The sequence below is a fragment of the Schistocerca nitens genome, chromosome 6 (assembly GCF_023898315.1).
Source record: "Schistocerca nitens isolate TAMUIC-IGC-003100 chromosome 6, iqSchNite1.1, whole genome shotgun sequence".
NCBI classification, from domain to species: Eukaryota; Metazoa; Arthropoda; class Insecta; order Orthoptera; family Acrididae; genus Schistocerca; species Schistocerca nitens.
Genome location: NC_064619.1, coordinates 361,684,481 through 361,701,804, shown reverse-complemented (window position 1 = coordinate 361,701,804; position 17,324 = coordinate 361,684,481). Strand labels below are relative to the sequence as shown.

Genomic DNA, 17,324 nt, shown 5'->3' with positions numbered 1-17,324 from the left:
TATTTCCCTTTGTTTGGACCATTGAATGGAGCGTTCAGCGGGAAAAAATTTGCAACCTCTGCAGAAGTCATTGATGCCGTGCAAGAATGATTAAAAGTGCAACCAAAAATCATTTTTGCGGCGGAATCAAGATACGTTTGAAACGTTGGCCGAAGTTGACGTTCAGGGAGGGTATGTATAAAAATGATCTGTGCTTCAGTTTTCTGTTATTGACGCAGGGGGAAACGTCATAGAATAAAAAAATAAGGATAATCTGACTAATAGATAGTGCTGTAAGTGTCGTAATGTGCATACAAGCAGACGCGAGGGACACGGCTGTTCCTCCAGTTTGCATCCGAGACGCCCAACGTCACTGTCTCCTTGAAGGATCGCACGCTGCTTTTACAAGAACAATGATTGTGTGCCAATAGCCATGCAGCCGGCCGTCGTGGCCGAGCGGTTCTAGGCGCTTCAGTCCGGAACCGCGCTGCTGCTACGGTCGCAGGTTCGAATCCTGCCTCGGGCATGGATGTGTGTGATGTCCTTAGGTTAGTTAGGTTTAAGCAGTTCTAAGTCTAGGGGACTGATGACCTCAAATGTTAAGTCCCATAGTGCTTAGAGCCATTTGAACCAATAGCCATGCAGACGTTCCGGACACCTAAGGATATGAAAAAAGGCGTTGATGCGATGTCTGCTAAGGGTCTAGAGAAAGTGATTACAAAATTGAATAAGACAGGTTCGTATGAAGTGCAATGTGGCAAATGGAGGAAAGATGTCGCCATAGCATTGCAGAAGGTGTAGAGCGGTGGTCTGCAAGCATGGAGTGCGGGGAATTGTCCCAACGTCGAACATGCTTGCAAGGACGGCGCATAAAATCCTATGAAACATCCTGCGTTGCTATCCATACAAAATCACCCATGGGTCAGGAGTTGCTTCCTGCCGATGTGTCAGCAAGACAAACGTTCGCTCTGGAGTTTCTTGCTCCCATGAAAGTGGACAATGAATGTGCGAGGAACGTTCCGTGGACAGATCAAGTCCATTTTCATTTCCAAGGACATATCAATACTCATAATTTCAGGGTATGAGCAACGGAAAATCGGCACGCACATGAACCGGTACCACTTCCTTCTGCAAAAGTAATGGCGCGCTGTGGAGTTGACAGCATGGTTTATCATAGGGCCATATTTTTTTTCCCAGGAGATGAGCCTGTGGGTTCTGCTACCTACACCGCCACTGGTAATCGCTATGAGAATGTTTTGCGCTCCAAAGACATCCCGGTCCTTGAACAGCGTGGACTTTTATGCAAGACGGTGCTCCTCCGCACACTGCATAGCCAGCGAAGCGGCTGCTGCAGAGGCATTTCGGAAATGCTGGAATTATTAGTTGTCATTTCCCTACAACCCATCAAGGTCACCTAATGTTAATTCGTATGACTTATGGCTTTGGAGATATCTGGAAGAAGTGTATTCAGTGCTGCAGTTACGAAAGTAGCTGAAACGAAGGCATGAATTGCGCAGTGCATTTTGAACGTGATCCCCGAGACACCTAGATCGGTTGTGGAACATGCTATGCCCCGATTTCACCTTGTGTCAGAAAACGGTTTATAGTCAGTATTCGAGTGCGCGATGTAGCAATATGAGGACCTGTTTACAATGCGCGCGCCCGAGATTGCCGCCTCAGTCGCACCGGACTCGGCCGATCGCCGACTTTTGCACTTCTAGTGACCACCAGCAGTCAACAGTGCCTGAAGATGATGGTTTTAAGAAGCCACCTAAGAAGACGCGGCGAAATCCAGGACGTTTTTGGCTTCGACAGAGTTTTCTACGAAGACGTCGTTCAGCGCCCTTGAAACTGAAGAACCGGCAGCCGCCAACGACTCCACTGCTTGTCAGGAACGGCCACAAGAACAACCTCAAAGAGACCTAGCATAAGTTGCCACCTGTAGTTGTGCAGCATACTGAAAGTTATTTGAAGCTGCACGATTGGCTCATCGCTAACTGCACCACATCTTTCACAGCGAAACAAGCAATTAAATAAAAAAATAAAATTTTATTTTTTTGGAAAAGCTACTTAAACCAACTTTAGCGAGGCAGGGTGACTACCCCTGTTACACCAGGCAGCCTTCCTCCGGTATGCAAGGTGAATATTTTTCCAAGTAGTTTTCTTGATGACCTTCGAATTAAAACCCTCAGGATGGAAGTCGTTTATTGACCACATATTTCATATCAACGAGTTAACCTGCAATGAAAATATCAGCTTGGCAAGTGTAGACTTCTGGGTTTTGTGCACGGCTGTGTTAAAAGAGAAATTAAGTCAGCCGATGGACTGAGCCCGCTAGACCTGAAACTAAAAATGAAAAATAATCAGGGTTGACTTCAGGTTACGATTAACTCGTTCCTCGCATGATGGTAGGAGGTAATAGGGAACGGTCATAATGTGGGAACTAGCACTATTAAAACAATACCTGATTCCTGAGATGAAAAGTGCATTATCACTTCCTAAAACCTTATGTCCTCCAAGCACTGAAAATATTTTGGCCAGGTGCTGAGTGATAATCTTCAGTGGAATCGACAATGATACAGTTTTGTTTTGATATGCGATATTTGTTCATTGCGAAACAGTTCACGTCTTGTTTCTTACGTAAATCAGTGATTACTTAAAGTTACTTGAGTGTTTGGTCGGCATCTGCGTTTCCTTTCATCTGGTCACGTTCTGGACGTCGTACTATAACTTCACTTAAGAAACAAAAGCACAGTTTCATATTACCAACTACTATCTTGTGGTCTCGCGGTAGCGTTCTCGCTTCCGGAGCACTGGGTCCCGGGTTCGATTCCCGGGGGGGGGGGGGGGGGGTCAGGGATTTTCACCTGCCTCGAGATGACTAGGTGTTGTTGTGTCGAATTCATCATCATCATCATCATCATCATTCATCCCCATTACGGTCGGAGGAAGGCAATGGCAAACCACGTCCACTAGAACCTTGCCTAGTACGGCGGTGCGGGTCTCCCGCATCGTTCCCCTACGCTCTGTGAAGGAGTATGATGATGAAGCTTCATCTTCGCAATTTACATTTATTTCCACTAATTCTGTGGAGCACTATTAGTCTTCGGTCACTAGTTCTAGATATTTTACCGAAAACTGTGACTTAAATACTTCAATTACTGTGTGTTGATTTCATGTGTCTTCTTGTTGGATTTGTTTGCGTACATGTTGGCAACGTAACGAGGTATATGCTAAAAACCAATGTCAGTTCGTTTGTTCTTCTTCTTCTTCTCTCTCTCTCTCTCTCTCTCTCTCTCTCTCTCTCTCTGTGTGTGTGTGTGTGTGTGTGTGTATGTGTGTGTGTGTGTGTGTGTGTGTGTGTGTGTGTGTGCGTGTGTGCGTGTGTGTGTGTGTGTGTGCGTGTGTGTGTGTGTGTGTGTGTGTGTGTGTGTGTGTAACAGAGAGGGACTTTATATGTAAGGGTTTTTTTTGTGTGTGGGTGTGTCGATGGTTATTCAGGACGAGTTGTACGAAGTTGAATATGAATGTAGTAGCCATCAGACTGTGATTGAAAGCTGCGTGCTCACCTGATTAAAGTTTTGGTTTAAATTTTTGTGAAGGGTTAATGGACGAGAGAGTAGAAAGGGGTTGGGTGCTATTATTATGCTAATCCTCTATTGGAGCGTTAATCTATTATTTTGTCTATTATGTAAACAGTGAGTTGTTTGTTATGTGTATTTGATCTTTCAACAGGGTGTTCTTTTCTGTCTTTGTTTTTTTGTATGCGGTAATTTTCTTGCAGGGTTAAGAGGTGCATTTTATTGTTGATTCTAATTATTTTTGTTTCTTCTTCTGTAGAGGTTTGTTTGTGATTGTGTTTTCTTACATGTTCTGCAAATGTGGAGTGGTTTTTCCCATTCTTCCAGGCTCTCGTGTGTTGTTTATATCTGACATCAAATGTTCTTCATGTTTGTCCTATGTATTTGTCATCACAAGTGTTACACTGTAACTGATATATACCTGCTTCTGGTATACGTCTATGTCGTTTGCCAGTTTTGGAGTGCTTTTTTGGGTAGAATTGTCTGTTGTGTACGCTATGTTTATGCCCTGTCTTTTGCAATGTCGGTTTGTATATGATTGTGTATCATATTGTGTCTTCTTTTATATTTTCCTGGCCATTCTGTGCAGTTACTATGGTACTGATCGTTTGCGATTGTATTTGATTCTTTTGTGTTGTTCTCTGTGGTTTTGTGGTTTGTTTTTCTTTTCTTTTAATTCTGTTGCTTAGTTTTGTGACTATGTTACTATTGTACCCATTATTTTTGGTTATACGTATTATTACGTCAAGCTCTTTTTAATAATTTTAATTGTTGAGTGCCACTCGGTTGAGTCTGTAGGGCATGTGTCGAAGTTCTGCTTTCTTTTGTGAGTGTAGTTGGTTCAAAGATTGGGGAATAATAATGCCAGTTACTGTGGGTTCATTATAAATTTCAAACATATGCTGATTGTTTCGTTTTTTGATAGTTAATTTGGTTATTCTGTTCTCTTCGGATTGTGAACTTTATATTTTTATGTAATTTGTTGTCAGTATGTAATTTTTTAAATTCTGTTTTTGGCTCATCTATTTAGCAGTGGATGTCATCAATATAATTGAACCAATATAATACGTTGTTTTCATTTGCTACTATTTTTGTGAAAATTATATGTTCAGTGTGAACACATAGTAGTTACGACTTTAAAACATAGTTTTCGATAAAATATCTAGAACTAGTGACAGAAGACTAACAGTGCTCCACAACAGTTAGTGAAAAGAACATGAAAATTGTGAAGAAAAGAGTTCGTAACATGAAAATATTCTAAGTTTCTTACGTTATATTGTGACGTACAGCATGTGACCAAATGAGCCGAAACGCAAATGTCAGCTCAAAATTCAAATAACTGTAAGTAATCTCTTAATTACGTAAAAAAACAAGACGTGAACTATTTTACAGTGTACAAATATCGCATATCAAAACAAAACTGTATTACTCTAGATGCCACAGAAGATGCATTAAAATTAATGCGAAACACGTCTGGAACAAATAAAATTAATTGCAGCAATATTTATTGACAAAACTAATACTGTAGTTTTTGAAGTTTTCCAGGCGTACTGAATATTGCAAGAGGTTTCTGGATTGTAGCCGGATCACGTTGACTTCTTGCCGCAGTATTTCGGATGGCAAGCATTCAGGCATCTTCAGGTGAGTGTCCGCCACTAGAGGCTACTAGTTCACGGTGTCGCCTCCATAGCAAAAACTGGCGCGGTGACGCATGAGCATTGGAGGCAGTGCTGGGCAGTCACAAGAGCGTTCTCTATCGAAATCCGCGCCCTCTGCAAATACTGTTCCATCTGTGGCGCGCAGCCGCATGCGTAAAGGTGAGACTAGAGTGTGTTAACTGTAAGACGGCAGAGTTATGAGGGGAGTGCGGGGAGAGGAGGAAGCAAGCATTGGATGGCGAGGGGAGAGGAGCCTTGGGGGGGGGGGGGGGGGGGGACAAGGCACGCGTACCAGTTGCAGTGCTGGCACTACAAATTGCGCGTCATGCTTACACGAAAGCAGACGAAAGGCCTGGAAGTAAAACTCGCTTTAAATGTTGTTCGTAAACGAAACTGAAATCGTCATGTACATTAAAATCTATATATACAAAAATGAATGTATGTATGTTTGTCTACTATGCGCTCACACACCATTCATCCGATAATTTTGCGAGCATCGCTACGTAATACTGGTATCCTTCTAACCGTAGGCCTACCGGTAGGGGTTGTTGGCGACTCCCGAGTTGGGCCAGCAACTGCCTCTTCACTCATTTTGATAATGTTCAGCGCAACTGCACAATAAAAACACGCAGAATAGTACAGCGCAAAACAATAACGAAGCAGACGACAATGGCTACCTTGTACAACACAGTAAGCTACATAATGTTGGCAGCAGTCGAAACTGCGTGCCTACCGAAGCCTCCCGACATTTACCGACTTCTACCGATTTAGGACTAGGGAGAGGTCTGCCATCTAAAAGTTTACACACTGTACTTGTCCCCCGTCTGTCGAAAGGCTCGTTCCCAGAGCTAAAAATAAACGTCAATTGTCGCCAGATGTGTCACTATGAATAAAATATTTTTATCTTAGAAGAAATTAAAGAAATCACAGGGCATCAAGACTTGCCCAGTTGAAAGCTGTCGTCACGATCTGTAAGATCTTGTCCTAGACGTATTTCCACAGAATATTTAATTACTGAGTCCCAAAAGTATCTATCCGGGGCCAAGATTTTTGTGGCAGAATAATCCATAGAGTGGCCTGTGGTAATACAATGCTCAGCTACGGCCGACTTACAGGGCTGCGAAAAGCGAGTGTGAACTCTTGTTCAATGCACCGTTCATATACTGTGCGTATCGCATGACCTATGTAAGCTTTGCCACAATGGCAAGGAATTTTAAAGATTCCGGCCTTCCTCAGTCCCAGATCGTTCTTTACCGAACCGAGAAAAGCACTAACCTTCACCGATAGCCGGAAGATTACTTGATATTTCCTTAGCACCCTGTCTACTTTAGACGAAATGTTGCTGACGTATGAAAGGAACGCCCTGGACCTGAACAGCTCATTATCTTCGTGATGTTGTGGGTGATCACGTTCCTTTTTTCTGAGCGCTGCACTAATCTGAAGTGGAGGGTAACCATTATCTTTGAACACCTACTGTAGATGTTCTAGCTGCTTTGTAAGGCTGCCTCCATCAGAAACAACATGTGCCCGTTGCACCAATGTTCTAAGGACGCCGGTAGTTTGTGAAGGGTGGTGGCAGCTCGACGGTTGCAGATAGAGGTTCGTATGTGTGGGCTTCTGGTAGCCGGAGTGCCCTAATGACCCATCCCCTTTCGTACTAACCATGACGTCCAAATAGGAAAGCAACCATCCTTCTCTATTTCCACCGTAAACTGGATGTTGTGGCTTCAGATGTTGGTGAAAACGTGACAGTTCTTTTTCTTTAAATTTCTCGAGTCCGAACAGAACAGCCAAGGACTCCACCTCATACACCAGGTACTTTCGCGGGAGACAGGGACCTCGAAGCGCAGACAACCGGCATACACTCACTCTCGTGTTCTTGGTGTAACATGGCTGCTATCACCGAATTAGAAACATCGGTATGCAAAATAAATTTGCAGTTGAAATCAGGAACAGTTAAGACAGTTGTGATAGCCAAGGACATTTCCAAGGCACCAGTGTCAGTCCACTGAAAGTTTTCACCTTCTCTGCCAATTGATTCAGTGGTGTGGTCAGGTGGGGATAGTTAGCGATAAATTTTTGAAAAAGATGTACCATTCAGAAAACACACCAGATCTCCACCCAGCCATCCAATGAACTCTAACTTGACACCACTGAAGTAGTAAATGGCAGTGATTTGAGGTGGAATGCACGTTGCATGGCATCTGGCTCGGAGCTGTCCTTGAAGTAACTGATTTGTAACAGTCCGCTGTGTCACTGCGGTGCCAACTGATGCTCAGTTTGCTACTGCAGACGCAGAACGATGCTCCAGAGTCCCACGCCGAACACGATGGTCTTCCCTCTCGGTAGTGCCACGTGTCCGTCCAGACCCCAGTCATCTTGCACCTGTACATTCTCGTGACCACCGCTACCAGAAATCACTTACAGTGGTTACATCCCGCCAAGGCTTTCTGCAGTATTAGAGAAGAAATATCCAGTTTCTCGTAGCCCTATTAGACGACCTCTTTCTAACCCAGTGAGGTGCTGACAATAGTGTATTTGTCACCTTAGAGCAGGCTGTTCCAGCTCCTCGGCTCCGTTGTGAGCCGCGGAGCGCACCCTGCTCCAGGGGGCCGTGTCGCTGGCAGGCGGCTAGGCAAGCGTTTTGACGTGCCAGCTGCGTCTTACAATATCGACAACCTCATACTCTTCGCTGCTAAGACGTGGTGACATGCTACACCACGATATACGATGCTCAGGAAATAAATAAGAAACAACTGTTTTACAAGAAATTGCATACTAAATTTATTGGGCCTCTGTAGCTTGACATTTTCTTTTCATTACAAGATCGGAGCCGGCCGAAGTGGCCGTGCGGTTAAAGGCGCTGCAGTCTGAAACCGCAAGACCGCTACGGTCGCAGGTTCGAATCCTGCCTCGGGCATGGTTGTTTGTGATGTCCTTAGGTTAGTTAGGTTTAACTAGTTCTAAGTTCTAGGGGACTAATGACCTCAGCAGTTGAGTCCCATAGTGCTCAGAGCCATTTTGAACAAGATCGGAAATATCAGGCGTCAAAATGTTCGCAGCATTAATGCGGAGGATGGCGTTCATTGTTGCATCCTGAAGAAACGCTCGTTCCTTACTTTTTACTCTTTTCATTGCCGAGAAAAGCTGCTCACAACAATACGTAGATCCTAACATGCACATCATCTGAGTGGCATTGTTGTGAAGCTTGGGAAATGTTTTTTGCTGTAATGAACGATACCATGGCGACAAATTCAACGTCTTGTAGTACCTTTCCTTCAACAGAGTTGAATTTTGCAGATCAGTAATCTTCAATTGAAGTGACGATGACAAGTAATCGGGAGAAACTGAAAAAGGAGTGCTGAACAGCTTAAGTTCCACTTCCAAACTAGTGAGGTCTCGGAATCGTGTTTCAAACGACATGATGAGCTGCTTTAACTTTGCTTGGTAATCGCCGAAAGTGGTACCTTCAGGTAGTTTTAAAGAAGCAAGACGAATGAAGAACGTTAAATTACTCATCTGCCTCTCATATAAACGTAACTTTTCCATGAACACTTTGATCTGGTAGTGCATGTCAACGATTAGCTGCCCTTTGCCTTGCAATGACAGATTTAAGTTACTCAGATGCATAGTTATGCCAGCTAGGAACGCCAGGTCTGATATCCATTTTATATCTTTCAGACAAAGCATTTCTTCCCCTTTCATTTTGAGAAAAAGGGCAAAGGAAACGTCAAGAACTTTTCCCCCACTCAGCCAACGGACTCTACTGTGGTAAGGTATATCCCCACACTCCGCTTCCATATCTTTCAGGAATCCTTTGAATTGGCTATGGTTCATACCGTGACGCCGCACAAAATTCTCACACTTCATGACATCTTCATTACGCCACCTAGCTCTAGTGTTTCAGCACACAGTGCCTCTTGGTGAATAAAACAATGAAGAGTCAAGATGTCTTTCCCTGAGTTTATTTTTCAAACGAGAAGCAAAACCTTGGTGACGCCCGATCATTTGTGGTGGACCGTCTGTCGCTACAGAATGGAGCTTATCCCACGGCAAATTCATATTTCCACTGATTCACAAACAACTTCAAAAATGCCACGTCCTGTTGCGGTGTAGCCGAGTGGTACCACATCCAAGAGTTCTTCAGTTACTTGCAGCTCCATGTCGATACCACACACAAAGACTGCAAGCTGAGCACAGTCCGATATGTCGGTGCTATCGTCAAGCGCTAGCGAAAATGCAACAAAGCTCTCCGCCTGAGCTGTGCCTGTAAATCCGCTGCCATGTCCAGGATTCGACGAGACATTGTTTACTTCGACAGGCAAACCCCTTCAATTGCCTGCACCTCCCTTGGCAACAAACATTCTGCAACTGCTACCATGCAGGAATTTACGAGTGGTCCCAGTGAAAACGGCTTGCGACTCGTCGCAATGATATGAGCGATCCTGTAGCTTTCTCGAATTGCAGATTCAGTAGTGTTTTCTCCGCTCTCGTTCACCTGAAAATTATAAACGCATTACAGAACACGAACTATGTTGCATGTTTTCATACCATCCGTATTACGAAACCGTTTTTAAACTTACGCCTCCTGGTATGACGATCTTAAGCCTTCTACCTGATCGTAGTGCGCTGCGTGAAGACGTGTATAATGTCGTTGTATATTGAACAAGACACTGTGGACGACCATCCCTCTCAATGAATAGAAAGGTATCCTCCAATAGAGGTACAGGGCTCTCGCGGCTAATCATAGCTGTCATTGAACACGGATTATTCTGTCAGTTGCGGCTGCATGCGGCCAGGGGGCAGTGAGTTCGCTTTCCCCCTCCACGCAGGCTCCGAGCTGCCGCAGTGAGCGCTCCGGAGCGCTCCGGCTCCCTGGAGCTCGGTTGGAACAGCCTGCCTTAGAGGCATGCTTGATTAACATCGATTCCCTGTGTCCAGTCTCAAAGGTAACTAACGCTCACGACCATTACAGCTTGTATTTAAAGCAAACCTGATTGGCATTCTGACAGTGGCACTAATAACGCCACTCTTATGTGACTACCAAGCGAGATGGCGCAGTGGCTAGCACTCTGGACTCGCATTCGGGAGAACGACGGTTCAAACCCGCGTCCGGCAATCCTGATTTAGGTTTTCCGTGATTTCCCTAAATCGCTTCAGGCAAATGCCGGGATGGTTCCTTTATAAGGACACGACTGATTTCCTTCCCTATCCTTCCCTAATCCGAGCTTGTGCTCCGCCTATAATGACCTCGTTGTCGGCGTGCAAGTTCTTTGGTATTACGAAACGGTTTCGAGTAACAACACTAACATATGTTTACTGGTTCTCTAGGACTTTCGTAATAGCAAAGAGGTTGCTGTAGATGAGATGGAGATGCGATTTTCAATAGCGTTGACAAACAAGTGCTCATCGCTCTCAAGATAAGCATTTTAGAGTCCATGTTTAATCGACATTTTCCTTGTTTTGATCCATACTACCTGCTCTCAAAATATGAAAAACTTTTTTAATGCACTGACTTCTTTGCATCAGACATGTAGTAGTGTAATAGATCACGTCATCGGTAATAACTTTTGTTGGGGGATAAAATTTTCGCAGACGCTTGCTGGCTACGCAAAACGTCTGTTAGTATTCGCCGGTCCTGAGACGAAGAAATTTCACCGAACTAGCAGCGTCAACTAACTAGATGTGCTGCTTACTACCTACTTCAATAAACTGTTAAGGCGATTTTCCAAAAAAAAAAAAAAAAAAAAAAAAAGCCTCAAGAAAGAGCATCTCTAAACTGAGAAAGATGTTAAGTAATGAATCAGGAACTTTAATTTTGCTGGGTGTACACCGCTTCACAAAAAGCAGATGACTGTATTATAGGCAACAGAACAAGGCGCCGGCCGGTGTGGCCGAGCGGTTCTAGGCGCTTTCGTCTGGAGCCGCGCGACCGCTACGGTCGCAGGTTCGAATCCTGCCTCGGGCATGGATGTGTGTGATGTCCTTAGGTTAGTTAGGTTTAAGTAGTTCTAAGTTCTAGGGGACTGATGACCTCAGATGTTAAGTCCCATAGCGCTCAGAGCCATTTTTAGAACAAGGCCTATTCATGCTGCAGAGTAACTACGCCCGGTTGCTTCTACGGACGCCTATCATCGTCAGAAAGCGCCAGTGAACCTTTATTCTCTAACAAAAGACATGATCTGTCATTGCTAGAGTTTTTATGCAAGGATATTGAAACAGCCTGTATATACCGATGAGGGAAAACATAATGACCACCTGCTTAATAGTTTGTTCCTACGACTTTGGAACGAAATACATTTCTAATTCTGCGTATCAGGGATCCGAGGGTCTGTTTGTAGGTTTGTGGAGGTATGTGCCATTAGACATGTACGGACAGGTCATGAAATTCGCGTAAATAACGGGCCGCTGATTTGCGGACGCAGTGATGGCGCCCGATAGCGACCCAGATGGGTTCCATAGGAATTACACCAGACGCATTTGGTCGCCGAGATATTAACGTGAGTTCACTATAATGCTCCTCAAACCACTGTAGCACGGTTCTGGGTCAGAGACAAGGGCAATTATACTTCTGAAAGATGACATCGCCGTCGGGGAAACAATCAGGCGTGAAGAGATTCAGTTGGTTCACAGTTGCTTCACGCACCAATAGTGCGCCCCCCTCCCGCCGGAGTTTCGAGTTCTCCCTCGGGCATGGGTGTGAGTGTTGTCCTTCGCGTTAAGTTAGTTCAAGTAGTGAGTAAGTCTAGGGACCGATGACCTAAACAGTTTGGTCCCTTAGGAATTCACACACATTTGCACATTTCTTTGATAGCACTCTCAGAAGTTCTGTAGTCGGCTGAGCCCCACCAGACAGGGAAGCCCCTGCCACCAAGAAGTACCTCTAGCGATGATCGTCCTCTCACCCAGCAGTGATAATAATGTCAGTGTGAAAACTACCACGGGGTGTACTAGTGGCGAAAGACCCTCAGCCTCCCCCTTAACAGTGTGGCAGGCGGTCAGTGCAAGTATCATGTGCGGCAGGTTATGGTCACTTGGATGTTGTCACCTCGGATATGGCAAGCAGCGTGTTCATCAAAAGAGCTGGAACATCTAATACATGGATGATGATGATGTTTATTTTGTGGGGCGCTCAACTGCGCGGACACCAGCGCCCTTACAAAATACCAGTTTTTACATAGTCCAAATTTTTACACAGTCCAATCTATCCACTGTCACGAGTGATGATGAAATGATGAGGACAACACAAACACCCATACACCCATTCTTCGGGGAGAGAAAATCCTCAACCCGGCCGGTAATCGCACCTGGGACCCCATGATCCAGAGGCAGCAACGCTAGCCACTAGACGAAGAGCTGTGGACATCTAATACATAGATGTCACTAAATGATAATAATCACTGAGTCGAGCACTTTGGTAGGAATGCAATCGATCCCAATCACCTACTGAAATCGGAGCTAGATAACCGCGGTATTTATGAAGACAGGAGGTAATAACGTGAGAATCTATTCATTATGATCGAATGTGGTCTGCTTCTTTACTAGTGACCTGTGGTCCTCGTCCCGCTGTGTTTGCTTAACAATTTGTTACTATATATTAACTACAGTATCAACTCTCTGATACGTATTATTGCATCCAAATTATAGTTTGTTCCTCCACTTAACGGGAGTGAACAAACATATCTCTGTCCTCTCAGTGGACGTTCTGCTCAGTATGTAACTTGTACCTGGCGATTGGTGCAGATATAGCAAAGTGTGGTGATATCCGCGACCGACGGACAGGATTGACTGTTTCTTTCTGCTGCGTAGCCATGACATCACCTCTGCCTGGTGTGGCCTGTAGCTGTGCTAGCACGAAGTTAAGAGAAATTTTAATTTCTTCCCTTTGCTACTCTGTGGAACAAGTCTAGACGGACTGTTGTTGTACCGGATGCATCTCTTAGGTTTTGTGAGTGGCTTGTGGTTGTTGCAGAGCGCAGCTCGGCGCTGCAGCAGGCGGTGGACGGCCGCGGCAGCGCAGGCACCAGCCGCGCCGCCGACCAGTGGACGCTGAAGGCGCCTCCGGGCTCGGCGGGCCTCTACAGCAAGGTGGGCTCCCTCTGCTGCCTCTGCAGCCGGCCGCACTACCTGTGATGGCGGCCCGCCGCCCTCTAGCGGCCCCCCTGCAGGACCAGTCGGCAGCAGCCTGGCGGCGCCGGAGGGCCTGAGACGTATCCAGACAGGACGCAGGCGGCCGCACCACGAGTTCCACAAATGTTCCTTCTGTGCTGCCTCTAACGACGGCCCTACAATCGGTGACGCACATCACACCACCGGACCCTCTACTGTCACTTCTAAAACAGTGCACGGACAAAACTAGTGTAGCACTATAAAATCCATCTGCCATACAGGCAGTGAAATTCTTTACATATCCAATGAATTACGGCATAGTTTGCTCACAACTCGTAATCATGAGCTCTTCGCCTTCCAAAAAACTCTCTTCCCTTGGACACATCGGCAATAATTTGTACAAAACTGATACGTGAAGGAGAAATATATCACTCTGAATGAAAATTTACTGTTCCACTTCACTATCACGAATCAGGCACGAACATTTTCTTTAGAGAGTATGAAACTCAATCTAACACCTTTTTCTATATCTTTCAGGGTAATAATTGTGTAAAACTGTAACTGTATTTCAGATGTCGAGCCAATAAACAGAATGGACGATTAAAATGACAGATAACGGTTTAATTTTTGAATTTCACTTATTGACCTCTTAACGCCTGCAAGTCGATATGAAATGTCTGCACTCATGTTGTCTTGTCCAACATTAACACACTAACATACAAGCAAATACAGTTCATATCACTCACCACACAAACCATACGTTAGGTCCTTTTATATTTATATAAATGAATGTGTGCCGATAATACCAAAAGATAGTGTTACTTATTACAACTGTCTGTTTTAATATCGTTACAAGCCGGCCGAAGTGGCCCTGCGGTTAAAGGCGCTGCAGTCTGGAACCGCAAGACCGCTACGGTCGCAGGTTCGAATCCTGCCTCGGGCATGTATGTTTGTGATGTCCTTAGGTTAGTTAGGTTTAACTAGTTCTAAGTTCTAGGGGACTAATGACCTCAGCAGTTGAGTCCCATAGTGCTCAGAGCCATTTGAACCATTAATATCGTTACAAATAATAATGATACACTAATGAGATAAAGTCAGGAGAGCTACCACAAGAGTTACATGATAAAAATCACAAGCGGTTAACGACATTTTCATTAACGAGCTAAATTTTTTGCGTAATAGGTTTGTTTGCAGGTAATGAGAGTATCTGTTACGCTCACTCTTGACTACACCGCCTGGTTAAAATGTCACTGCCGTTTTAATCTTGTTCGTTTCACGAAAAGCGTTATTTAGGATACTGCAACTGTCTATTTCTTACTACAATTTTGTTTTCTACAGATGAAAACCAAATATACCGGATTTAATTTTTAAAATTTTTACCTTACCAGAAAAGGAGCAATGTGGAATTATGCTGCAGTCTAGACATTCTGAGTGACTGGCTGATAAATTTATGCCTTATCTACGTGTCACTAAGTGAATAATTCCCACGTAATATGGGCGAAATTTTCTAGCTGCTTAGAGCAGGACATCTAACGGAAGTTCAGACTACAGCGAAGTAATGTTGATAATTTTTGTTCTCCGCCCACGACAGTCACGTGCACTTCGTGTCAGTAAATATTTTGTCTCGCCTCATTGTATAAGAGAAATTTATTTGATTCGTAGATTTCTCCATATTTTTCCAAGATATTTTTTGAAATGAAAACGATGAACAAAGTGTGTTAGCACTTTTGGCATTCAAGAGATTTCAAATTTTAGCGACGGTCTATACGAATATTCAAACGTTTCTTGTAGCATCCGCTGTTGATGACTAACTACTAGTTTTATTGCCTATTATCTGTTCTGCTCAGTACTTCCTGGAAACTGTAGCGCAGCGTTTCCATGTAATTGGGTTTGGGAGGGGGGAGAGGCGGTTCCAAGCGCGAACATATAACAAATTACCTTTCCTTAGCCACAATAACGTCTACATTTACATCTGCATCTACATGGATTCTCTGCAAGTGACATTAAAGTGTCTGGCAGAGGCTTCATCGAACCACCTTCACAATTCTCTATTATTACAATCTCGTATAGCGCGCGGAAAGAACACGAACACCTATATCTTTCCGTACGAGTTCTGATTTCTCTTATTTTAATATTGTGATCGTTTCTCCCCGTGTAGGTTGACGTCAACAAAATATTTTCGCATTCGGAGGAGAAAGTTGGTGATTGGAATTTCGTGAGAAGATTCCATCGCAACGAAAAACGCCTTTCTTTTAACGATGTCCAGCCCAAATCCTGTATCATATCAGTGACACTCTCTCCTCTATTTCGCGATAATGCAAAACGTGCTGCCCTTCTTTGAACTTTTTCGATGCATTCTGACAATCCTATATGGTAAAAATCCCACACCGCGCGGCAGTTTTCTAATAGACGACGGACGAACGTAGTGTCGGCAGTCTCCTTAGTAGATCTGTTACATTTTCTAAGTGTCCTGCCAATAAAACACAGTCTTTGGTTAGCCTTCCCCCACAACATTTTCTGTGTGTTCCTTCCAATTTAAGTTGTTCGTAATTGAAATTCCTAGGTGTTTAGTTGAATTTACGGCCTTTAAATTTGATTTATCGTGCAACCGAAGTTTAACGGATTCCTTTTAGCACTAATGTGGATGACCTCACACTTTTCGTTATTTATGGTCAGTTGCCAATTTTCGTACCATACAGATAAGTTTTCTAAATCGTTTTGCAATTTGTTTTGATCTTCGGATGACTTTACTAGTCGATAAACGACAGCGTCATCTGCAAACAACCGAAGACGGCTGCTCAGATTGTCTCCCAAATAGTTCATATAGATAAGAAACAGCAAAGGGTTTACAACACCACCTTGGAGAACGCCAGAATTCACTTCTGTCTTATTCGAAGACTTCCCGTCATTTACTACGAACTGTGACCTCTCTGACAGTAAATCACGAATCCAATATCATAACTGAGGCGATATTCCATATGCACGCAATTTCACAACAAGCTGATTTTGTGGAAATCCAGGAATACGAAATCCATTTGAAATCCCTTGTCAATAGCCCTCAACGCTTCATGCGAGTAAAGAGCTAGTTGTGTTTCACAAATTGATGTTTTCTAAATCCGTGTTAACTTGTGTCAATAGACCGTTTTCTTCGAGGTAATTCACAATGTTCGAACACAATATATGTTCCAAATCTTGCTGCATATCGACGTTAACGATATGGGCCTGTAATGCAGAGAATTACTCTTACTATCTTCCTTGAATATTGGTGTGACTTGTGCAACTTTACAGTCCCTGGGTACGGATCTTTCGTAGAGCGAAGGGTTGTATATGACTGTTAAGTCTGGAGATATAGCATCAGCATACTCTGAAAGGAACGTAATTGGTATACGGTCTGGACCTGAAGCCATTATTAAGTGATTGAAGTTGCTACACTACTACGAGGATATCTACTACGTTACTCATGTTGGCTGCTGTTCTTGATTCTCCTTTTGTGAAGGCATTTCGGAAGGCTGTGTTTACTAACACAGTCTTTGGCAGCACTGTCTTCGATAGTATTTCCATTGCTATCCCGGAGAGAAGGCATTGATTGTGTCTTGCCGCTAACATACTTCACATACGAACGAATCTCTTTAGATTTTATGCCAGGTTTCGAGACAAATATTCGTTGTGGATACTATTATAGGCATGCCGCATTCAAGTGCGCTGAATTTCGAGCTTCTGTAAAAGATCGCCAATCTTGGATATTTTGCGTCTGTTTAAATTTGGCATGCTTTTTCGTTGTTTCTGCAGAGTGTTCTGACCCGTTTTGTGTACCAAGGACGTAACATGGATGGGATAACAAAATTAAAACCTTTGAATCGTGAATTTTTAAACTTTGTTATAGGCTGAAGTCCTGCAACCGTGCGTTAACTTAATTACAGAATGTACGTATAGCCGCCTCGGGTGCATAAAACTGTTGTCAAACTGAACATGGTTTCGACAACTCTAAGGCGGTCTT

The 17,324-nt window shown here is 44.0% G+C and overlaps 1 protein-coding gene across 1 annotated transcript in view; it reads left to right on the top strand.

The window, feature by feature from the left end:
• LOC126262905 (uncharacterized) overlaps positions 1–13,899 on the top strand; it is a 318,098-nt gene extending 304,199 nt beyond the window's left edge. Inside the window, exon 5 of the mRNA XM_049959809.1 lies at positions 13,191–13,899. Within this exon, the coding sequence (XP_049815766.1) occupies positions 13,191–13,351 (161 nt within the window). The 3' untranslated portion in view covers positions 13,352–13,899. The remainder of the gene's footprint in view (positions 1–13,190) is intronic.
• The last annotated feature ends 3,425 nt before the right edge of the window (positions 13,900–17,324 follow it).